The sequence below is a fragment of the Crotalus tigris genome, unplaced genomic scaffold (assembly GCF_016545835.1).
Source record: "Crotalus tigris isolate CLP2741 ecotype Arizona unplaced genomic scaffold, ASM1654583v1 scf7180000024369.3102671, whole genome shotgun sequence".
NCBI lineage: Eukaryota > Metazoa > Chordata > Lepidosauria > Squamata > Viperidae > Crotalus > Crotalus tigris.
In genome coordinates, this window is record NW_024100539.1 from 40,839 (window position 1) to 66,341 (window position 25,503).

At 35.9% G+C, this 25,503-nt stretch overlaps 1 protein-coding gene across 42 annotated transcripts in view; it reads left to right on the forward strand.

Annotated features, from left to right (window-relative positions):
• Window positions 1-25,503, forward strand: part of NEB (nebulin) — a 206,821-nt gene that overhangs the window by 38,183 nt on the left and 143,135 nt on the right. For all 42 annotated transcript variants that reach the window (XM_039327850.1, XM_039327855.1, XM_039327865.1 and 39 more), the window contains exons 34-54: window positions 298-405; window positions 1,540-1,638; window positions 1,857-1,961; window positions 2,059-2,166; window positions 5,876-6,187; window positions 6,410-6,616; window positions 8,279-8,383; window positions 9,231-9,338; window positions 10,300-10,611; window positions 12,379-12,585; window positions 13,001-13,105; window positions 13,403-13,510; window positions 13,845-14,156; window positions 15,588-15,794; window positions 17,148-17,252; window positions 17,404-17,511; window positions 18,721-19,032; window positions 19,867-20,073; window positions 21,653-21,757; window positions 22,974-23,081; window positions 23,291-23,602. In XM_039327850.1, the coding sequence (XP_039183784.1) occupies window positions 298-405; window positions 1,540-1,638; window positions 1,857-1,961; window positions 2,059-2,166; window positions 5,876-6,187; window positions 6,410-6,616; window positions 8,279-8,383; window positions 9,231-9,338; window positions 10,300-10,611; window positions 12,379-12,585; window positions 13,001-13,105; window positions 13,403-13,510; window positions 13,845-14,156; window positions 15,588-15,794; window positions 17,148-17,252; window positions 17,404-17,511; window positions 18,721-19,032; window positions 19,867-20,073; window positions 21,653-21,757; window positions 22,974-23,081; window positions 23,291-23,602 (3,660 nt within the window). The remainder of the gene's footprint in view (window positions 1-297; window positions 406-1,539; window positions 1,639-1,856; window positions 1,962-2,058; window positions 2,167-5,875; window positions 6,188-6,409; window positions 6,617-8,278; window positions 8,384-9,230; window positions 9,339-10,299; window positions 10,612-12,378; window positions 12,586-13,000; window positions 13,106-13,402; window positions 13,511-13,844; window positions 14,157-15,587; window positions 15,795-17,147; window positions 17,253-17,403; window positions 17,512-18,720; window positions 19,033-19,866; window positions 20,074-21,652; window positions 21,758-22,973; window positions 23,082-23,290; window positions 23,603-25,503) is intronic.

The window sequence follows — 25,503 nt, forward strand, 5'->3', positions numbered from 1 at the left end:
TGGTTTTTCCAGATGGACCTTATAGATCAAGCACCTTTCAGAGATGATCCTGCTTTCATTTAGGTTGTGCTCCTACTTAATGAAGCACATTGCACCAGTTTTGGAATAATTTCATCATTTTATTTTTGGCAATTACATTGTTTTTGGCAATTATCTTAGTTTTAATTCATGAATTATAGTTTCTATTGGCTACCTTAAAAAAATGTTCCATCTACATAAAGGACAGCTCAAATAAATTGTCACATAAACCTGAAGACAAGGATTTCCCATTTTTAAATTCATTATGGTCTTTTCCAGAATGAATATAAAGCTGATTACAACAGTTGGATGAAAGGATGTGGCTGGATACCTTATGGATCCCTGGATGCAGAAACAGCAAAAAGAACTTCAGAGTACGTAAGCGAGGTAAGTAAAACATAAAGAAAGTCAGAGTTATTTCAGTTTAGTTATGGGGGTTCTGAAAAACTTCTCTTTCTTTTAGTTTTCTTTAAAAAAATCATTTTGTTACAACATATGAACGTTGTTATTTGTTTTTATTAATGGAACTATTTTTCTTTCTAACTGAATACTTTCTCTGGAACCTACGGAGGGCTATAGGAATGAAAGCACAACTGTTGGCTATTGGTTTCATTATCATGGCATCAGAGCCACAGTGGTGTCATAAGGGAAAAAAAAACAAAACAAAAGGGTTTTGTGTTCAGGGAGATAATGGGAGGACAGAGAAGTGGAACATGAAGGCATCTATGTGAGCAGACATCGGGAAACCAAGGAAAAAACAGTGGACTAGTAAGAACGGAGTAGCTCCTAAAAGGAAAGAACAGGCACTGGTAGAGTGATCTAGCAAGCCAGTGAGCCCTGCCTTCCTTACGCAGATGGGAAGGACAAGGAGTAGGGGAAAGACCAATCAGTTTGAAGTCTGAACTGAGTACCAGTCCTATTCTGTTATCAACTCTCTCCAGTCTGGACTGGAATTTCTGAAAAAGACAAAGAACCTAGGTTGCTGTGTGAAATTTGCTTTCTCCTCCCTTCTCCCTTGTCGCTTCTCCTTCTCCTCCCTCTTCTATAGCAGTAGAAACAAATTGAAGTTTTAAGTTCATGTGGTTGGTTAAATAATCCATGAATACAAGTATCCATAGTTAGTTCTACTTTGCTCGATCACTCTTAAGCCATAATGTGGTACAATATGATGTATATGGTGGTTAATTGTGGCCCAGTATGTATATAAACTGACTACGCTAGAATAAACTACACTTCTTTTAGGAGAACTTTATTTATTTGCTTGCTTCTAATTAAATAATTACAACATTGCAACCCAATTCTTGGGGTAGAATAAGCGTTTTGCATAGGAAAATGTTAATGTTTTAGATTCATCAAACTCTTTCAGCCTTGATTACTTTTTAAAATCTTCCAAGACATGGACTTTTTTTTTTTTTAAAAAAAAATCTTTAGTATTGATTTTCGGTGAAGTAGTTGATAATGATTAGAAGGAAGCCATGGAAAAATTCAGTAAATGAGATTGATTTGTTTTTTCATAAACAGAAAAAATACCGTCAGCATCCAGATACTATTAAATTTACACAAATTGAGGATCATCCTACTGTGGTTCAGGCTAAAATCAATCAAGCCCAGCGGAGTGATGTAAGTATGGGTACTGTCTGTATATTTGTTAGCATTTTGATTAATGGCATTATAAATTTGCTGCAGAGAACCATTAAAAGACTAAGGAGTCTTGATCAGATGTAACTTATACTTCTGAACTGAAACCAAACCTGTAATTTGGACTAATAGTAATAAATTATAACGTTGGTTTTTGGTTTTGGATGTCACAGTGATTTTCACACTTGATTCCTCTTCAGGTTCTTTATAAAGCCAAAAATGAAGAAAGAATTCACAGTTATAACCTCCCATCAGACGCGCCTCAATTTATCCAGGCAAAGGTTAATTCCTACAATATCAGTGATGTAAGTTTGCTTTTGGCAATTTTTAAAATGGAACTTTAGTTGCAGATGTAGTTGATGGACATTAAACTGATGACTCAATAAATTCATTCTCTTTCAGACTTATTACAAACTTGGATTGGAAGACCTGAAGTCAAGGGGCTATGACTTGAGGAGTGATGCCATTCCCATTAGAGCTGCTAAATCTGCCAGGAAGGCTGCCAGTGATGTGAGTGTGCCTAGCATAAAGAGTGGTTTATTTGGAGGCAATTCACTTTTAGGACTTGACACCACTTCATCAGCCTGGTGTCAAAAGCCCATCCAGGCTACATCACCTTCGTTCCAGTGGACTGATTTCTGAATTAAATCAATCCCAGAAAACATTGGTACTTTTCTGGAATCACTCTAGGTAGCGAGATGGGTGGCCTATACATTTAATAAATAAATAAATCTGTTTATAATGGGTTGTACGGTTTTGTACGGTTTTACTAGCCATCTTTTAAGCACTCTCGACCTGTTAAGTAGTGGATGAATCTCTATTAGGCAGCAAAACCTTGACAACTCTTGAGTTAAGAATGTCTTTAACTTTTCAGTTTCATGGAACTTCAGAGTGCAGAACTCGAACAGCGCTCTGCCTTGTCTTTTTCAATTACCTCACTGCATCATTTGCATCTTGGTTATGGGTAGTCTTTGCAGAGCGGAATGCCCTCCCATCTATAGCTTGTCAGGCCCCAACACTGCTTCATTTCAGGAGCCTTTCCAAGCTTTAACTTTTTATGAGTCCCTTTCCAGGCTGGTAACTCCGCCAATAGTTTATACTTGTTATTTTCCATGAATTGTTTCAGTTATTTCTCTTCTCTCCCCTCCATTTTATTCTGTTTTATAATCATAGTAAGCTGCTTCAGATATTTAAACAGTGGTGTTTAAATAACTTTTGATAAATAATATATCAGTGAAATAGTTTAGTTTCTTATTTTGCTTTACTTTTCTCAGAGTATAACATGTATATTATCTTTTTGTAAAACGGTTTTATTGGTTTTTTCCATTTTTATAAAAGCTTAGGACACAACATGGTGGTCAGGGTGACAAATCCATTGAAGACAAAATCATATAAGTATAGCTAAGATTAATTATCAAAAATTTTCTATCTATTTCCTAAATATAATATTGCTTATTAAAATTAATAGAGTTTTAGGTAAAATTCAATCAAACAAAAGTCATCAATCACATTGCGATTATAATAATCTATATCCTGTTTTTAAGCTTTACTAATTACAGTTCTCATATTCCAATTACGTTTTAATGAACATATAGTTGGGATTTCAGGTATCCCTAATGATAGATCATTCAATGAGACTAATTTTTTTCCTATCACAAATAGCTCTTCCTCTATCTCTATTACAACATGATTATCATATTTAAAATAATAATATAACTCCAACAAATACAAGTCTATTTTAAAGAATATATTCTGTCATTTCATCAATCTACGTCAGTAAAAAATCTTTTTAACCCCTTTAATAAAGTTTAGACCTTCAAATACTTATCAACTATAATATCAGAAAATTCCCATCCTTCATTCATTATTAAATCAGACAAAATCTCTCTCTCTATTACAGCATAATTATCATGTTTAAAATAATAATGTAAGTCCAACAAATACATTTCTATTTTTAAAAATATCTTCTATCATTTCATCAATCTACATCTATCAAATCTTTTTAATCCCTAATAAAGTTTAATCCTAATAAAGTTTACTCCTTCAGCTATGATAACAGTAAATTCACATCCTTCATACGTTATTAAATCAGACAAAATCTCTAAAGCCTATTTAACCCATCAAGTAACATTTTATATCACGTTTAAACCCAACTCCAGCTTTCTTTCTATGCCAAGTTGGTTCCCATATTAAAGCTTTTCGGTTATCGAGCCTCAAAATTTGGTTACAAAAATTTCTGACCAATTCAAACTGAACAAAGTTTTCTTCCCTTTCTGCCAATATCATCTGAATGTTATATTCACTTTTATTCCATGTTATAGTTAAAAGTAAGTTATCCACTTTGTTGTAATTTTCGAAGAATTGTATCTTGATGTCAATCTCTGTTGGTTTTGGTAGTTGAACTGAGTCAATTATGGTGATTTTTTGGTCATCGAAGTTGTCCATCAGTTGTAAGTAATGTGTAAAATTAGTTGGCTCAATGGTTTCCGCATTTTCTCCCAGTGTAAGTTCACAATTGGGTTGTAAGCATAGTTCCTCTATCTCTTTAAATTGTATATCTTGATGTATAGAGGCATGTTCAGGATTACTCTGCTCTTCCTCTATTGATCCTTGTTGTATAACTTGATTCATCATGGGAGGGTCAATTTGAAGTTCCAAAGTAGCATCTTTAAGTTTTCTCCAAGGTTTCAAATAGGTTTTGAAGTCTTCTGTGAATTCTAAAAATTTTTCCAGTATTAAATCATAGTCAAGGTGTGGGTAACTTTCTTCCATTTTGATGGTAGATTAGCCTATTCCTTTATTGGAGACTGTATTTGAAAAAAAATCCACAAATGTCCACCTCCAAAGTTCTAATAGCCAGCTTCACCACCCAGCTGTCAAGTTATCTTTTCTCTTCTATTATCATGTGAAAGTCCAATCCCTCTTCAAATAACAAGGAGAAGTACAGTTGCAATGTCACTTTTTGCCATCAGATGTCCTTAGTGGACTGTAAAGTCCTTTTTCCAAGTTAATGAAGTTAAATAATTTTTTTTCTCTCTTTCTTTAAAAAGAGAGGTATCTCCAGCATTATAAAAATTGAAGGTAACAGTGTCCTCTTTTTATTCTTTTCCCCTAAATATCCCCCCCCAAAGAAGTCCAATAGTAAGAAAAACAAGCAGAAAAACAAAAAAAATCTTAATTTCTTTCTTTTTAGCTCTTTTTCCTATATAGGCAGCCGCCGCTTTCTTTAAAAAGGGAAATAGTCAACAACTCTTTACAGGAAAGTAATCAGGACAGCGAGAGAAGGAAAAGGTCTCACCCGGATTCACCACAGTGGTTCTTCATGCTTAGATGGTCTTTTGACTTGCAATTGGTGCGGCTAGGTGATCGGCCATTTTACTGGCCGATCTTCTTCTCCGTCGGCCCTCAGAGTTAGCTCGGACAGCTGGAGGAGCCGCCACTCCTCCACAACCGAACAAAGCCTCCTCGACAGTAGTTGCGCCCTCCAGAGCAACTTTCGACCCACATAAGGGTCTACCGGTGGAGAGAAGCTAGCCAATGAAGAGAGGGATCTCTTCGTATGATCCGGAACCGGAAGTCCTGTATATTATCTTACTGTACCTCAATCCCAGTTGCAAATTCTGTAACAGTGTTACACTTCTTAAAATCTGAGAATTGTCACTATAATCTCATAATCTTAACCTTGAATCAAGCCCTGCCATAGACAATGGGATGTAAATGCCAAATGAAAGGGCATAGGGTGATACTGGACTTTGATTCCATTTAATTCCCAGTGAATCAAATGGGGTATAAATTTTCACATTGTCTTAAATATTAGTTGATCCAATCTTTATTGTTATTATTACTTCTACTACTATCACTACTATCATCAGTAGTAAAAAATATTCTGCAATTGTTGCAATTGTTCAGTATACTGTGAACAGACTTGATCATGAAATGCCAATGGTATCTACAGAATTCTGCATACACAGAATTTAGCACAATTCTGCAAATCCCTGGGAGTTTTCACCAGTACTCCAAAAGCCTACTTTATATGCTGTGGTTTGTTGCAGTTCTTCTGCCATTACTAAATGCATGTGTTCAATCTGAAAAGTAGACACTTTTCTGCTCATTTGGACCGTACCATCTTTTTTGTTTTTAATACTGATTTTACATAGTATCGGTATGTTATATGATGCTCATCAGGAAATAAACCTACTTTTCAATCTTGTTTTGACAGTTTGAATATAAGAAAGCCTATGAACAAAGCAAAGGCAAACTGATTGGCTTCCAGAGCCTTCAAGATGACCCCAAATTAGTCCATTATATGAACATGGCCAAGATGCAGTCAGAGCGAGACTATAAGAAAGCTTATGAGCAAAGCAAGACTAAATACAACACTCCGTTTGATATGGTGAATGTTGTAGCCGCTAAGAAAGCCCAAGAAATTGTCAGCAATACCAATTACAAGAATCTCCTGCACAATTACACATTATTGCCAGATGATATGAATGTGGAACGATCCAAAAACATGATGCAGATTCAGAGTGATGTAAGTCTGCCCAGACATTTGTGTTCAGATAAATGTAATTTAAAAAGTAGTGTTTTTTAAATTAATCCCTCCCTCCCTCCCTCTCACCCTCCCTCCTTCCCTCCTTCCCTCCTTCCCTCCTTCCCTCCTTCCCTCCCTCCCTCCCTCCCTCCCTCCCTCCCTCCCTTCCTTCCTTCCTTCCTTCCTTCCTTCCTTCCTTCTTTTCTTTCCTCATTTCTTCAGAACCTTTACAAGGGAGATTTTAACAACTGGATGAAAGGTATTGGCTGGATTCCAATCGGTTCCCTTGAAGCGGAGAAAGCTAAAAAAGCAGGAGAGGCTCTAAATGAGAAGAAGTACAGACAGCACCCAGACACTATTAAATTTACAAGTATTGTGGATTCTCCCGTCATGGTCCAGGCTAAGCAGAATGCACTTCAGCTCAGTGATGTGAGTAAGGCTTTGGAAAGATAGGTGAAATGCTAAGTCTTATGGAGTTGGAGAGTGTGCTAAATCCAATGAATGAATGAAATTAAAGAAATTGAACCTTGTATTTGGTAATTATGCAAATGTGGCTAATAATAATTTCTCCCTTTTCTATTCTATTTATTTTCATCTTGCATTTTAGCATGAAGAGTGTAAAAGAATGTCCTGTTTAGGAAGGGTATGAGGTTGTATATGTGGATTTCCTTTGTGTCATTATTGACTCCTGGCAAATGCCTGGAGTAGTCCCTGCAGATTTATTAGCAAGGTTTTCAGAAGGAGTTTATCATTATCTTCTTTCTAAGGCTCAAAGACAACGACTGGCCCAAAGCCTCCAATGGAACTAGAACTCCCAGTCTCCCAATTCCTAGCCTTGTTTATTAAACACCACATCAAACTTTTTTGATTTTTGCTAACCAGAAAATATTTGCCCACAAAACTGAGGGACTCAGAACTGACCTGCTCTTCTGACATTTTCAAAAACTACCTTCACATCACTAAGTCAGACCCCAAAGTCTGTGCATTCTTCCCTTGGCATGACAAAGAACCAGCCAAGTTACTTTGACCAACACAGGCTTGTAATATCAAATGGAATCTATTTGAAAAAATATACTAAAACAGGGTGCAGGATATTATTGATGGTAAACTGTTCTCCTGGAGATTAGGTTGATCCAGCAGTCCGTATGCATTTAAAAGGCCACTCTTTCAAAGACAGCAAAGTCCAAGACAGTTTGGACAGCAAGGACCGTTGTTTTGAAAGTGGGGTCAAAGAGGCCATTTATGTCAAAATTGAACAGAGGGTGAGGGATACAACATCATCTATCTTCATTCTGCAATGCGGTCCTTTCAACAGTTCCAAAAAGGCTCCACAACCCTTTGCACCATTCAGGTGACCCTGAGGACACAGATAAGCCTCCAGGTGGCATCAACGACTGTCTAAAAGAATGCAAATGACCAGCGGTCTGCAAGGAGTATAGATCCTGCAATTCCCTCATATCCAGTCAGAGCTGAAGAAGCTTCTTGGATAAGAAGTGAAACATCTTCAAAGAAAAACAAGAAATCCCAGTTGCCTCATGAAAAAGCATCTTTGGGATAACTATGTCCTGGATGACTGATAATCTCCATAGACATATATACAAGTGTTTGAGGCTAAGATTGTAGTTTATAATACTAATAGACAGAGCCATTTGTTTGAGACTGAAGGAAGTTAAGTGTTTCCTCTTTAAAAAGGTAGTTTTCTTGCATCTAGTTTTCTGAATATCTTTGCTCTGCTAATGAACCTGTTCAGGATCTTGTGGGTTTCATAATGACCTGGAAGCTGTCGTCTGATTAATTATAATTGTTATAATTACAGTTGTTAATTGATTTAACTTAGCTACCTTATAGCAACATTTTTCATAATGACAAATAAGTACATATGGAAAATGTAATAACTGATTCTAAGGACAGTTTTTATAATCTGCTCCTATGACCATTCTTTTCTCCTATGGAGAAAAGTACAACTGTTTTCAGTGGCTGCTAAGTAAGTATACATAGGCTGCAGTCATATGCACTAAAGTAATACATACATTCAACTGTTGAATTAAGGAACATCAGAATATATTATTGTCTTGTTTCCTTGATTTTCAGATATTATACAAATCCTCCGGGGAAGAAATGAAGCATACATATAATTTGCCTGCAGATGCCCCTCAGTTTATCCAGGCCAAATATAATGCAGCTAATATCAGTGATGTAAGTGGCTATTAAAGTGTGCATAATTTATACTATGGTAAATAATGAAGAGTGTTATAATAAATATTACTCTAATATTTTGAATATCAAATACACAGCATAATTTGTTATGTGATGATATCATTGTTTATTACTTGATGCTGTGTATGACAGAAGTAATTTTCTTTTTTTTCCTATTTGGAGAAGGGGAACAAGAAAATGGAGGGTTCAAACATTGACTGTCCTATCAATAGACTGTCATATCTGCTGACATGAATAGCCATAGTTTGAAACCAATAGATCAGTGATGCGGAACCTTTTAGAGACTGAGTGCCCAAAAACCGCCCCGCCCTGCCCCCACCCTGCCCCCTGCCCCTGCTCCACCCCCTGTCTTGCCACCCACCTTCAGGGCCACCCACCACCTCCATGGCCCACTGCAGATTGCCCAGGTGGCCCAGCAGCACCCTTGCAGCCATGCCCTCCACCTGCATCCCGCAGCATCATCTGCGTGTGACGGGGCACGAGAGTGGAGTCTTGCCCGGCTGCCATGTCCTTGAATGTGCTGTTCCACGTGGGCCACACCCGGGGACAACTCTCCTCCGGGGGGCTGCTGGTGAGGAGAGGGCCACAGGAGGAGACGGGCCTGGGGCAATGGCGCACATGCCTACAGAGAGGGCTCTGAGTGCCGCCTCTGGCATGCGTGCCATAGGTTCGCCACCACTGCAATAGATCAAGCACAATCCAGAAAAAGCTAACTGAAGGTCAGAAAGTCCAGATAAACGCATTGTATAGACTACTGGATTCTAAGTTAACCAACAGCAATGACATAAAATGACTTGTTAAATCAGTAGGATGCTCTTTTTTTCAGAATTATTATAAATATGGCTATCAGGACCTCATTGCCAAAGGACCTAATGTACTGGGTGATGCTATTCCAATTACGCAAGCCAAGGCCTCAAGAAACATTGCTAGTGATGTAAGTAACTTTTCCTTACTAACTTCTCTGTATATACTATCAACATGATGAAAGTTGCTCTTAGCTTGCTATGTAAATGATTATAAAAATATTTTCTCACACATTGCTTTAATTGTATTAGATGGTTCTGTCCTTAGGGCTAAAGGTTTTTGTTGGCAAAGCCATCAAAGAATTTCTTGCCAGTCTCACTCTATTGCTTTTATCTCCTTCTTCACTACTGAAGAACCTGTCATTGTTTCTTCTAGTGGAAATGACTGGTTGCTTGTTCAAGAGATAAAAAAAATATGGGAAAAAAGTGGGAGCAGGTTATTGCACAACATAGACAGAACTGAATATTATGCCATATATCTTATCCAAATTCCAGCAGTTTGATCACTTGTACGTATTCTTTTGTACAGACTTATAATAGTAACTTCCAGAAATTTATGATTTTCAGTTTCTTAGTCCAGACTGAAGGACTAGCAGTAATGCATGGTTATAATCCAGCGATACCTGTACAGGCATAATTTTACTTTTTCTACCATAGGAGTGTTTATTTTTGAAGGAATCCTGTCATATCCATCTCAGTGATTTGCCTAAAATTATTTTTCTTCATTACTAGTATAAAAAATAAGTACTGAATTGCCAATTAGTCCAGACATTTTTCTTAGCTGGTTGTATACCAAGTCTCACTATCCAGTCCTAACTATTTATTTATTTATGAGACTTATATACCGCTTTAAATGCAAGCACTCTCTAAGTGGTGTACACCAGTAAGCAATGTATATATATATTTACATTGCCCCCAACAATCTGGGTCCTCATTTTACCTACCCCGGAAGGATGGAAGGCTGAGTCAACCTTGAGCCGGTGAGATTTGAACCGCTGACCTGCTGAACACAGTCAGCTAAAGTGGCCTGCAGTACTGCACTCTAACTGCTGCGCTCTCTCTCTCTCTTTGTCTCTCTGACTGGAACTTTAGTACAAATACAAAGAAGCTTATCAAAAGACTAAAGGAAAACAGGTCGGTTTCCGAAACTTGCAAGACGCTCCTATGCTTGTCCATTCTATGAATGTGGCCAAGATGCAGTCTGAGCGTGAGTACAAGAAGGATTATGAGAAAAGCAAGACATGCTATCACACACCAGTGGAGATGGTCAGTATCCAAGCTGCCAAGCAGGCTCAGGATGTAGCCTCCAATGTCAACTACAAAAATCTGATCCATCGCTATACCTACTTGCCAGATGCTATGAATGTGGAGCTGGCCAAGAACAGGATGCAAATTCAGAGTGATGTAAGTAGGGCAATATTTAAAAGGTCACAGCTGCCTAGAGACAACACAGTGTAGTTTACTTGGCAAGCAATGAGATTTTTTTTCCCCCAAGAATCGTTTCTAAGAATAAATTATTTTTAAAAATATTTATTTTTTAATCATAGGGTCAGATGAATCATTCTTTTAAAGAGGCTCAAGTCATTAAAATGGCCTTTTGTGCTACCAACGAAGGAAGGGGAAGTATTGGAATATGACAGTTCCTTGAATTCTTAATTATCTCTAATTTCCAGGGGAACTGCAGCTTAATTCTGCAAGGGAAATCTATCTGCACTGATGATGCACCCCAATTTTTTCAGCTAACTTCATCAGTGTGATAGATGGCTATTTTTTTTCTTAAAGACACAGTGTCAAAATAGTTGGGTTGGGACCCTCATTTAAAGGGGAAGGCAATAGCAATTGAGAATGTTAGAATCATTCATGTAAACTGCTCTTTATTGGGAGTTAAAGCAGTCTATGCCTGAAAATGATCAGTGAAGCAAGTTTAAGAATTATAACAGAAACAAGATTTAATTGCAGGAAATTTACAAAAAAGGCAACTATTCAGCTAGTTATGTTTCTTTAAGAGGAGAATCACATAGCATATGCTGTCTATCTGTTTGTGTGTGTGTGTGTGTGTATGAATGTGTGCATGTGTGCACCTAAAAAGGTGAAAGTGACATTAGATTAGCAAGTAGATTAGCAATTATTAACTCTGTTAATTCTTTAATCTGCTAATCTGCTAATTCTAAACAAATTAACAATTCTTATCTCTCTATCTACTATCTCCTGCACCCTTATGGATTTCCACTTTGAACACTTCTTATCTGGCCAAGCTTCAAACAAAATAAACTAGTACCAGTATCATCCTGTATTTGAGAACTCACTTCCAGTGTCAACTTTATATTCTTTTTTGTTTCACTTGCTACCCCCCCCCCCCCACAATTTTTGATATGGAGACCAAGTTGGAATTGTTACACAAATTAATTAATACTTTTTGTGCCAATGTAACAATTTTCACAGGAAAGCACACTTGAAAACAGTTTTGGGGTTTGAGTTGGAATTTATATATAAAAATAAATTGTTGTCTTGAGCATTGCCAAAGAAATGATTGCATGAATTTTACTTTGTGTTCTCCTTTCTCTTTAAATCTTTTAAATTCCTGTCTGATTGTAGAATAGAATAGAATAGAATAGAATAGAATAGAATAGAATAGAATAGAATAGAATAGAATAGAAGCGACCTTGAAGATCTTCAAGTCCAGCTCCCTATTGTGATGGATTTGCTTGAATGTATATACCCAATTCTATTTCAGTATTTTAGTGCTCAAGAGATTTGCCTTACAAATTCACAAATAAATGGAATGCTAAACTGAATGCTAATGCTGACTGAAAAATATTACTCAGTTTCACAAGAGCTTTCGTCTCCGTCTAAAACGAATAAATATTGTTTTATGTATTTAGCTAGTATTTGTGTAGAGTGACAGAAACAAAAGAAGCCCATCTTGGAAGAAAGTTATGGAAATACTATTATCAGATAGCCTGAAAATGAAGGATTTTGTCTCTCACGTTGCCTACCTATGCACACCTTATGTTACAATAAGGATATTCAATAATTTAACTTAGACAATATAAATGCATTCCATTGGAGTGCCAATGCTTATCTTGGTACACAATTGTATCTACTTCTTGATCCTTTGAAAGGCTTTCTGCATGCTTCCAGAGCTGTGAGTCTCCTTTTGTTTTTCTTCAGATTACTTACAAAGATGACTACAACAACTGGTTAAGAGGTGTGGGATGGAGTCCCTTGGGCTCCCTGGATATGGAAAAAGTTAAAAAAGCTGGAGATGCATTATGTGAATCTAAATATCGCCAGCACCCAGACAAACTCAAGTTTACAAGTTTGATGGATTCTATACCGATGGTTTTGGCTCAACAGAATACCAAACAGCTGAGTGATGTAAGTTCAATCCAAAGGACATCATTTCCTTCTTTTAAGTTATTGTCTTAAAAGTGCTGTGGAATTCTAAAATATTCATAAACAGTTTAAAGCTTTGTGCTTTATCTAAGAAATTCCTGTAGAGGCTCTTCCATGGAACTTTCAAGAGTTTTGCAAATCCCCAGCTACACAGCCCTAAATTGGATTTGTTATCCTATGTGATTTGGATACAAATGTCCATTCTAAAGGAGGCTTTTCAATGCTTTAAAATATGTTGGGATTATGGTTTCCAGAATTTCCAGACTGTACTGCATTTGACCATAGTGGTTATGAATTCTGGGAGTTACAGTCCAAATATACCTGGAAGATACTGGTTTGGGCAACATAGTTTTAAATTAAAACTTGCACCTGCTGCATAAATTGTGTTTTCTTTCAGATAAACTATAAGGTAGAAGGTGAGAAAGTGAAACACAAGTACCATTTGGATCCAGATGTACCTGCATTTATTCAAGCAAAAGTCAATGCCTACAATATAAGTGATGTAAGTACTTGACAGTTTCTTTGATGTCTAAATGAATACATAAACTGATGTAAGACCTTCATCTTTAGAAAATCAAAATTGGTAAATCATTTTATTCTTGGATTTTCCATTCCATTTTTAAGCCACTTGTAGGCAAAAGGCTAATGTTTTGCTCATTAAAATAGATGTAAGTTATCTTAATGGTAATTGTAACTCTCAACTTAAAAAAACCTTTCATGTTAATATAAGAATATTCATGGATCTTCACTGCTAGAACTTAACTAGAGACTTTAAGAAAAGTGATTTCTTCTCTTTAAGAATTTCTACAAAGCAGACTGGAAGAGGCGGCTGGCTGAAGGCTATAACCTGAAAGCAGATGCTATTCCTATTGTTGCTGCGAAATCTTCACGCCATATTGCCAGTGATGTAAGTTGATCCTAATAAAATCTTTTAAGGGGCTTTCAAAAAATTTAAACAGCAGGGTTTTGAAGAAAAGGTCTTAGAGAAATACAGGTAGCAGATGAAAAAAAAACAAGGGAGAATATAATTTTCTAGTTTGGTACAGAATAACTGAATGCAATTGTGACATTTTTAACAACAACAACAACAATGAGAAAGAGGTAATAGCCAGAAAATAATTAAAGCAAGGGTAGGAATAAATTCACAGCATTGGGATACTCTCTATCCCAGGGTAGTTTAAGTTAACTTGATACCATGCATTTTGCAATGGCTTAAACTTCTTCGTTTTGATTTTCCTTAGTACAAATACAAAGAATCCTATGAGAAAGGAAAAGGAAAGCAAATTGGCTTTCTTAGCCTGCAAGATGATCCTAAATTGGTCCATTATATGAAAGTGGCAAAATTACAATCAGAACGGGAATACAAGAAAGGCTATGAAAGTGGCAAGACTAATTATAACTTACCTCTGGACCACTTCAGTATAGTGGCCGCTAAGAAAGCCCAAGAAGTTGTGACTGACACAAACTACAAACAACCTCTGCATCATTACACTCTTCTTCCTGATGCCATGAGTATGGAATTGTCAAGAAACAGGATGCAGATTCAGAGTGATGTACGTAATTATTAACATTATTGTGCCTAAGATTACGGAGTCTAATTAATGGCTGGGGAAAAACCTGGACAGCTTTTTTAATAAAATTAATACAATTTAGATACAGTTGATTAACCTGATCTAAATACGTGTTTATTTCCAGATACGTTCCAGTCTGTTTACTGGAAGTATAAAGTTTTTCATATGGCCACAATTAATTGTGGGATGAATGGGTTTTAATAACAATAATAACAATAACAACAACAACAACAACAATAATATTGGAAGGGACTTTGGAGTTCTTCTAGTCCAGGGGTGTCAAACTGCCGGCCCACAGGTCGGATGTGTCACAAGGAAACTGTGCCCACCCCATTCCCGGCAATGGGGAAAAAGTTCTGATATGTCATGCGACATCATGTGATGTTGCGAGTTTGACATGTCTGTTCTAGTCCAATCCCCTGCTCAGGCAGGAAACCCTCTACCATTTCAGACAAATGGCTGTCCAGTCTCTTCTTCAAAACTTCCAGTGTTGGAGCATTCACAGCTTCTGGAGGCAGGTTGTTCCACTGGTTAATTGTTTTGATTGTCAGGAAATTTCTCCTCAGTTTTAGGTTGCTTCTCTCCTTGATTAGTTTCCATCCGTTGCTTCTTGTCCTGCCTTTGGGTGCATTGGAGAATAAATTACAGAGACATTTAATATTGGGTGAATGTGATGGGTTTCACCTGTTTCCTGTTTACCAGGAGTTCCCTTACACAAACTTAGATAGTTGGATCCCATTTTGTTGTGATTCCACTGGAATGGTACTCTGCTGAAAACTCTCCTGACAGTAAAATGGGAAGGAACTTTGGCCAGTCTTGTTCCCCTGACCACTCAGTGTATCATCCTTCAATCTTTTCATGTTGTACAGAGAGGAAGTAATCCTACATTTGGAAAAACTAGCAAAAGATCAATAAAAAAATGATCAAAAGACTGCCACTGATGGATGTTTCAGTATTTATATATGTTTTAACACGTTCATGAATAAATGTTAGAAATAAGTTTTAGAAGTCCTAAACAGTGGGAATAGACTTCGCTTTCAGAATAATGAATATATCAATTTGCAATGTTCTCCTTTAACTGGAGCAGTGTTTCCCAAACTTGACAATTTTAAGACATGAGGACTTCAACTCCCAGAATTCCACAGCCAGCAACGCTGGCTGTGGAATTCTGGGAGTTGAAGTCCACATGCCTTAAAATTGTCAAGTTTGGGAAACACTGAACTGGAGAGAAGATTTTCTCGGTGGTTTTGGTCAAAAGATACAATTTCAGTGCCCATTTTGATGGAATGAAGCTTGAAGCTTGCACTTTAGGCCATGCTACAATTACAATTATTTGGGGATGTTATGCACACTAAAATAAGATAATTTGATTCATACCAAGTTATTCCTTCTCCCTGCTTTTTTCCCCTCCAGAATCTTTACAAAACTGACTTTAATAGTTGGCTAAAGGGACTAGGCTGGGTGCCAATTCAATCTCTGGAGGTGGAAAATGCAAAGAATGCCAGTCATATTCTCAACGAACAGAAATATCGTCAGCACCCAGACAAACTGAAGTATACCATTGACATGGATGCCATGGAACAGGTGTTGGCTAAACAAAATGCCCACACCATGAATAAGGTAAAGAATAACAAAATCTCCTAGGAACATCATTTTTTTCAGGGACAGATTTAGGCTTCATAGGCTATAATCAAATAATCCAGGAAAAATGTGCTTCATTCTTAGTAAAAAGCATTTATAGGAAATTCTACTGCCTCAATGGCTCATTAGGTTTGTCATGGCTTATTGAATGAATAATTAGCCAATAATAAAAGAAAGTAGTTCTTCACACAGTGCCTATTCATAAATTTGCTATCACAAGGTGTGGTAATGAGATCTTTCCCTGGTAATTGTCCAGGATGACTAAATATCACATTAAATCAGATTTTAACCTGTATGGGGAATGATTATGGCTTGTGCGGTTTGCATTTTAATTTTCTTGAGGTTTTTGGATGATCATAAACTGGATCCAAACCAGATGTCAATGGGCAATGTGCACAAAACAAGAATCAATGTGGCTTTTAAGAACCAACCTGCTTGAAAGAAGAGCCCGCGTAATCCATTAATTATACCGAGAAATTTTTATATAAATACGGCTATATCTCGATTTACTGTAGTGGCCAAACTTATTTTAGATATGGCTTCTTTCTAATATTACTTGTTCTTATGTCCTGGGTTTTCTTTTGAGCTCAGACCTGCCACTAGCAACTTGGCAATGAATAAATAGAATAAAAAGTCAATTGAAAGGAAAAAAATGTTCTTACCTCTTGTCATATGAATTGTACAAAAACTGGATCCACTAAGACAGGGGTCCCCAATCCCCAGTCCGTGGACCAGTACCGGTCCGTGGCATGCCACAACCGATCCGCACAGACAACTAAAGCCCCATCCCATTTGTGGGATGCAGGCAGCACACAAAACCACGCACTTTCTGGTCCATGGAAAAACCTTTCTCCATGGAACCGGTGCCCAAAAGATTGGGGACCTCTGCTCTAAGATACAATAGGTAAATTACTAAAATAAATATATATTAATATAACCATATAGGAGAAAATGGCATGACTATTTGTTGTAGTAAGTGGTAATGTTACAGGGAGACAATCTGTTATAGCAATAGTGTTCATATTACATTTATTTACAAATTCAGCAGAGGGTTAGGGTTGAGATATATATATAAAAATCTAATATTTATATTCTGTTATTTTGGGTTTGTATAGCCCCTTTATGAAATCAAGAAATTAAGCATTTAATTAATATTTAGGGTTGCATATTTCTAGTTTAGGAAGCAAAAGCCATGATAGTAGGTTTATCATTAGAGATTCAGTTTTGTTTTGCCTAGTGAGAAGGGGTATCTTAGTGGCACAAAATGTGCAAGCAAATAACTTGGCTACATGCAACAGTGTGATTTGTTTAAACTTTTTGTTTTAACTGCAGAGGCTGTATATAGAAAAATGGAACAAAGATAAGACTGACATTCACGTAATGCCTGATACACCAGAAATACTTCTGTCCAAAGCCAACCAAATCACCATGAGTGATGTAAGTTAAGTAGAGGACTGGACTTATATATCAGTGTATTAACATGGGTCATATTTTTGGCTTAATTCTGAGAGCACATATCCATCATTCTACTTTTTCCTTTAAAAAATGTTCTAAACATCTGCCTGTATTTTTTCCTGTTGTGGAACAGAAAATATATAGGTCTGGCTGGGATGAGGAGAAGAAAAAAGGCTATGATCTACGACCAGATGCTCTGTCCATAAAAGCAGCTAAAGCTTCCAGGGATATTGCAAGTGATGTATGTTTAATTTTTATATTGCCTTATTATGGGAAACTTGTTTTTATTCTTAGTCTGACCATTTCATTCGCTCCCTGATATCTACGGTACATATACACAACCATATTAGTCTGAATGATCTGTGATACCTGAAGCATGAATTTGCTCAGGCAAATCTATGGAATTTCTTTCCTAAAAATTTTAAGGGCTTCATAGATTTTGTGGATATCTTGTTACCTGCTCAAACATGATCCTGCAGGAATATATTTAGTATGTTTTATCTGTCTATCATCTATTATCTATTATCTATCACTCTCTCTCGATTAGGGAACTGTCTTTTTATACTTGCCAGTAAACAAATATATCCCAGTACAATTCTTTGTTGATTGCTTCTTTAACTCTGTCCTTGTCAACAAGCCTTTTATGATCTTCAGGGAATTTACCAGAGGGAAACATTGAAAGATAATTGGTACAAACTTCTGTCTTACGAGTGGATAAAGATAGCACTTACTACTCCATTCCCCACAAATGCTAGGCTACAATCTAACCCATGAGTTAGATTTAGCCTAATCAATATTACTGATTTGAAAGGGCTTAATGTCATATAATTCTATTAAAAGATTAATTAATGCCATATTACACCAAACACATGGTGACCTAGGTGATTTCCAGACAGAGATGCAGATCTGCTTATATTTAATTTGGGTGTCCACCGGATGTGCAGTCATCTGGGCATGGGGGCTGGAAGTTGAGAGTCGCTGTATAAATTGTGTGATAATTAATCACCGTCACAAGCTTATAAAACTCTCATCTTTTACTCTATTTACACAGGGCAATTGTTCATTGTGAAAAACTGGGGTGGGTGGGATGGAGGCAAGCACTGTTTTGCTATCTGTGCTCATTTATTACCAGGAAGAGCAAATTCTGATTGGGTGTTGATTTTTCATTTGAAAACAAGTTGAAAAAAAGCAAATATTTCTGTGCCTGTAACATTCTGGTTATTTTTACAGATCCAGAAATATTTAGAAAAGCCCAAGCAATTCCTGCTGAATTGTAATTGTAAAATCAGAAGGTTTGGGCAATAAGAAATGTTACATATATTAATATTTTATATACTCCATATAGTAACACAGATCGAACTCTTTATCAATCACTGTCAATGAGTAACTTAACTCAAATATGTATATGTGTTTGTATGTGTGTTGTTTTGTTATTCTATCTGGCTTATAGTACAAATACAAACTGGCCTTCGAGCAATCAAAAGGAAAGCAGATCGGCTTCCGTAGCTTAAAAGATGACCCTAAGCTTGTGCACTATATGGAAGTTGCAAAGATGCAGTCAGAGCGTGAATATAAAAAGGATTATGAGAAATCAAAGACCCGGTTCCACATTCCTGTCGACATGTTCAGTTTTGTGGCAGCCAAGAAGGCACAGGAAGTGGCAACTGATACCAATTACCGGAATATTATCCACTCTTACAGTGCTTTGCCCGATTCTATGAACCTTGAATTGGCCAAAAATATGATGCAGATCCAGAGTAATGTAAGGAATTTTTTTTTGATAACTTCTTGAATGACAAAATTAGATAACTGAAGTCTTTAAACTCTGGTGTATGTTACTTTGTTACTTTGCAATTGGGAGAGAACACTATATACCAGAATGGTTTTTCACTGCAAATGGAACTGAAGAAGCAGGACATAGAAAATATACAATATGCTGCTTTCCATTTACATGATGGAAAGGCCCAAAGCTCTTCTTTCCTCTGCAAATTTAGAGTAGATTTGAAGAGGGTTTATTGGGAAGTAGATTGGCACTATAAAAACCAACATTATTAATATATGCCGTCTTATGGAACAGCTATTAAATGTTAGGATACAGAGTGGTAGTCATAGTTAACAGCACAGCCTAAGCCATGATCTGTCTCTAGCTCATTGGGCAAATTAATGGGACTGTCCCAGATTCAGCTGGTGAGTTGACAGTAAATGCCAATTTTCTCTCACAGCATTGCTATGGAGAAAAATTTGAAGAGGGAGTCCTGCATATGCTACTTTGAATTCCTACAACAAATTTGGTGTATCAAACTAATAACTAATAATAAAACTGTAATGTACATAGCATGCAAAATCACAGGATAAAATAATATACAGACACACTCAAATTAATGTGCCTTGTGCTCAGTTTCACAATGATGAAACAATACAGTATCACAACTATGATATCTATATTTTTCATTTGTGTGTTTGATCTTTTCTAATGTCATTTGTAATCCAGCCTGCAGACCAAACTATGTTTAAAAGATTAATATTTTTTTAAAAATATAAAAAGTTGTTTTTCCAAACATTTGGTATAAAATTTTCCTTTCATTTTGTTTTTCAGAATCAATACAAAGCAGACTATGATGAATTCATGAAAGGGATTGGATGGATACCACTAGGATCTCTAGAAGCTGAAAAGAATAGGAAAGCCATGGACATTGTCAGTGAGAAGAAATACAGACAACATCCAGACAAATTGAAATATTCTATTCTAATGGATTCTATGCCAATGGTCCTAGCAACAAGTAATGCGAAAATTATGGATGATGTAAGCCAAGGATTATTTATTTATCTACTTTCTAGGATTTGGGTGGTTTACAATCATATAAATATCTGCATCAATACATATGTTTCATCACAAAAACAAAATCAAATAACTAAAATGGGATGTGTATGCCCAAAGTCACTGAACAAGTCTGTGAGAATATAGTAAAGAAGATTAGGCAGACATTAACTTGTTTGTTGATTCAGTGGATATTCATGTGCAAGACAGACTCTAGCTCTTAAGAAATGTACATTATTTCTTCTACAGTATTAAGAAAGTTACCGTAAGTGAGGACAATTAATTCAGGAGGCAACTTTCCAATAGTTATATACCTTGGTGATTTATACCGGTATATTTCTAGTTCATAGGTTTGATTATAGATTGTATGATATTTCTAGGTTAACAAGTGTCATCAGTTTCATCTCTTTGAGATGTAATCAGTATTAATTACTAGTATACTTAAATATGAAGTGGTGAATAGATTTCTATTTGCTAATAGTATCTAACTGCTATGAGGTGACTGGCTTTTAAAAGATGCAAATGCTGCTCTTGGTTGTGCAATTTAGGGTGATAGTTACATGTTTGTTTTTCTCCCAACAAAAGAGGTAAATTTTCTTTTATATTATTGTATGATCAACATGCAAATGCACATGAGGTCTTTTACGATCCCAGGACACAACTCTCTTTTCAAAATAACTCTTTTCAAAAGAGATTTACTTTGGGGTCTAAGAGTTCTTTATTATTTGGACTAATTATTCTAAGATTTCACAGAATGAAAGAAACAAATATTAATTACCAGAGGAACTGGAGGAGCTTTCTGCTTGATTTTATTTCTTTAAAATTAGTATAGCAAAACAAATTTAACTATACTATTTTGCTAGTACAGATAGTCCTCAACATACAACAGTTCATTTAATGATCATTCAAAGTTACAACAGCAATTTAAAAAAAGTGACTTAGGACTATTTTTCACACAAACGACCATTGCAGCGTCCCCGTGGTCATGTGAGCAAAATTCAGACCCTTGGCAACTGACTCACATTTATGACGGTTGCAGTGTCCAAGGGCCACGTGATCAACTTTTGCAACCTTCTAACAAGCAAAGTCAATGGGGAAAACAGATTCACTTAACAATCATGTTGCTAATTTACCATCTACAGTGATTCACTTAACAAGTCATAAAATGGAGCAAAATTCACTTAACAGATGTTTCACTTAGCAACAGAAATGTTGGATTCAATTGTGTTCGTAAGTTGAGGACTACTTGTACTAGCAAAGTGTCATCAGCACGTGAATATTTCTTGTTTGAATAATTCTACATGAGGTAAAATTCACACTTGGTTCATACTGTATTGGACTGATTAAGAATGGTTCAGTCAACTTAACCAAATAATTCAATTATCTAGGTAAACTGGACTGATGAGATATTTTCCAATCATCAAAGGATTGATATAAAATTAAATTTAATTATCATACTGGTTTAATTATGGTGTGTATTTTTTTAACTGTGTGTGGGGGTTTTTTTTGAGGTTTATTTCAAAGTTATTTTTCAATGATAGATGTTCCGTTCATTCTATTTTAGCACCTTTACAAAAAGGACTGGGAAGCAGAAAAGACACAGATTCATATTACGCCAGATATTCCTGAGATTCTTTTGGCAAAAGTCAATGCTTATAACATCAGTGATGTAAGTATGAAGATTGCTTAGTTCTAGTACTAGTGAATCAGCAAAACTACAGGTTACATTATTTGTCAAACAAGATAAAATAGACACATTGCCTAGCAGAAAAAGCTAGCCTTTGAGTCAAATCCTGTAATATTATCCATTGAAAACTCTCATTAGTGGAAGTCTTTGTTCATGTAACTATTTCATACACAACCTTTCCAAGTAATTATTCTCAAATTATCAGCACTAAATCAAGAAAACCATTATACCAAGTTAACAAAGAAGAAACAGGAAAAAAAATACAACTTAAAGAAGAAAAAAAATCAAAACCACTGTTCACTAGAAATTGAATAGAAACTCAAGAATTATCGTGGCACTGTATTAAAAATGCTTATGAAATCTTTCCAAAGCCAGTGTTCATTTACTGAAATGTTCCATTGCTAGATATGCATAATTAAATAGGCCTTTTTTTCTACCCAGACACCACAGTGCCCTGCAGATCTTTGGCAATAATTTGGCATTCTACTATGATTCACTCAGACTCTTCCTTTGCTGTTTTTACTTTTTGCAGAAAGGGAGAGGAAAAAATGACCTTCTAGACAAGCTATTGGTGATGTGATTGTTAAAGCAAATGGCAAATCTGCCCCACTGGAATGCCTGGGAGTGGAGGGGGAACTGTGGTCAGATACCTTAGCATCTCAGCTACAGGAAGAGAAAATTTCAGGATCCCTTTGGCAGATTAATTTTTAGGCTCTGACAAAATGTAAACGTGCCTCTCTAGAGCTCCAGTAGAATTGCTGTAAAGCTGTCGTTGTTCTTTTGGATGCTAAGAATAGTTACATATCTTAATTAACCAAGTCCACAGCATCATATGGGATGAGGGACATGGCACCAAGTACAGATTGTGTGGCTTGTTTGTGAAAAGAGCCCTGGTGTAGGTTTGTAGTCTGGCATTGACCAACATATAAATTAGCAGTTTAGATTTTAAGATCACTTATGTTTTTTTTTAAAGATTCAAGATGGTTTTCAGAACAAAGAATAAATAACTTTTAACCTGCAGAATCATTGCATTACATTAATTCTATTCCATCAAATTTACTTTTTCATCTGGATCTGCCTAATTTTTCCAGAATGCTAAGAAATATTTACACTTGTAACCATACCTTATCAATCATTAATGTTCTGTCTCTGTACTGTAGTGTATTCTTTAAATACTTTCCTTTCTTTTTCCACATAGAAAATATACAAACATTCTTTGGAAGAAGCTAAGAAGAAAGGCTATGATCTCAGAAATGATGCAATCTCTATTAAAGCTGCTAAAGCTTCTCGGGAAATCGCCAGTGATGTAAGTTTACAGTCGATGTTGTTGGTTTTTTCCTGCTGAAGAAAAATTACAGAAGGCCCCTGTGGATAAAAAGGCACCTTTGGAACCAATTTTACCTTTTCTAACAATCTGTTCAATCTGTACCTATATCCATTTTCATTTTATTACTGTATGATAAAGTTACAATTCAGTATTGACCGCTTACATTTCACTTTCTGTTTTCTCTGCAGTACAAATATAAGTTAGGTTATGAACAGGACAAGGGTAAGCTCGTTGGCTTCCGCAGCCTCCAAGATGACCCCAAGCTTGTCCATTTCATGCAAGTGGCCAAGATGCAGTCAGATCGTGAGTACAGGAAAGCCTATGAAGGCAGCAAAACGAGATACAACACGCCTGCCGATACTGTCAGCATTATGGCTGCCAAAGAAGCACAAGCCAACATCACCAATACCAATTACAAAAGGCTCATCCATAAATATATCCTTCTGCCGGATGCCCTGAATGTAGAACTGGCCAGAAATATGAATCGGGTTCAAAGTGATGTAAGATCTTGGAATCTCTTTTTTTTACTATTTAGTTGAAAGATGCTTTTTATATGTTTGTTTATCTTTGAGGGGGATGGGCAGTTCAAAAATGTGAAAAATTAATAAAAATGAAATGCTTTAATAAACTATTTTATAATAAATGGATTTAATATATATATAAATAGATTGTTTGCAATGTTTGCCATAGTGAAGAATATTTGCAATGTTCAGCTGAAATTGTCCTTGGATATAAATTTGTTGGGTGAATAAAGATCAGAATTATAATTCTTCCCCACATCCATAAAACTCAACAGGATTTTTAACAATTTATGTTGATTTTTTAACTGAGAAAAAAAAATCCTTTGCAAGAAGTATTGCCACATAGTTAAAAGGGAAATCCCAATTTTTACAGATGTCAGTAAAAACATTTTGACTAAATGAATAACTTACAGTATATAATACACTATCAATATATTTTAGTATAAAAATTTGTAATTATAGAGAAACTATCAATACTTTATAGCAGTTTGGTTTCAACTGCACCCTCTTGTGTTTCATTTGTAGAATACTGTTCCAATATCAAATGAAAAATAAAGAGGAGATAAAGGACATTCTTGTTAAGTTCTGCAAGACATTTTGCTAGATGAAGATTTCCATTTGAAATATCCTTAGCAAACTAGAACAGTGTACCACACATTGATCCACAGTTTGTGACCACATAATCCACATTATGTGACCACATAAAAAAGGAGGAAAAACTTTTTCCAAACTTTCCCATTTGATTGATTGATTATATGCCATCACATAGATTAGCAATCACATAGATTTTCTCCACGACTATCCACTCCTAACTGGTTCTTCCAGGTTTTCCAATGTTGCAGTCATCTATCCATCTATCTTATTGCTAGTCATCCTCTTCCTTCCTTTCCTTACACCTTTTCCAGCATTACAGCTTTCTCCAGACAGTCTTTGAATAATGTGTTCAAATTAGTTGTTAGTTAATTAATAATTGATAGTTAGCCAAAACCATTTTTTAGTCTTTCCCATTGCACCATCTCAAAACAATCCAGTGAGACAACTGCTGCAGATATTAGGGTTTGGGTTTTTTTTTTTCTGAAAATCAGTTAGTAATCTAATAACAGACTTTGTCAACTGTGTATAAAATGATATTGTGCAAAATGGATTATTTGAATTCCATCCGTATTCTATGTGCCAGGGTCCATGGCAGTAGTTTTGCATTAAAATAGAAGAAGTAAATTAGTCAGCAGAATTGCAAAGTCAGCAGGATAGTCACCAGCCTTCAAAATCATAGTTATATAAATCACAGAGAAGGGGGAAAAAGTATTTTAAAAAACATTATTGTATAGATCTGCAACGTTTATCTGTGTCAGAAGCATTACAATTAAAATAAGGCATACTATATGGCATAACATTTAAAATATAAAATGCAAGATTAAAATTTGCACAAGTTAAACAGATCTTGCCCAGAAACTAGCAACATTAATTGTGTTTCTGTTGTGCTGCCATGAGGTCATCAAGTGTGCACTGATCAGGATAATCTGGAATGATATTGGGACAAAGAATTCAATACATATTTTATGCCACTCAGTGGAATAATTATCTGGACTAAATGTGTTTCTTGGTTTCATAGATATAATAACTATAATTTCTTAAAAAGATGAAGTTGCAGTTTAATTAGATGTACTTTTAGGAAGATCTATACTAGGTACAAATAGATTAAATTCTTTCTAAATTGCATTATAAAACTGAGAATAAAAAATAAAATCTGCTAATTTGTAGAGTCAGAATTATTACTTGAGTATTCTTAAGAAATCATGTGAGACACACTGCTGTTTAATACTTTAGAAGGGAAATACTTATTTTTTAATTAAATAATAAATCAAGCAAATTTTACAATT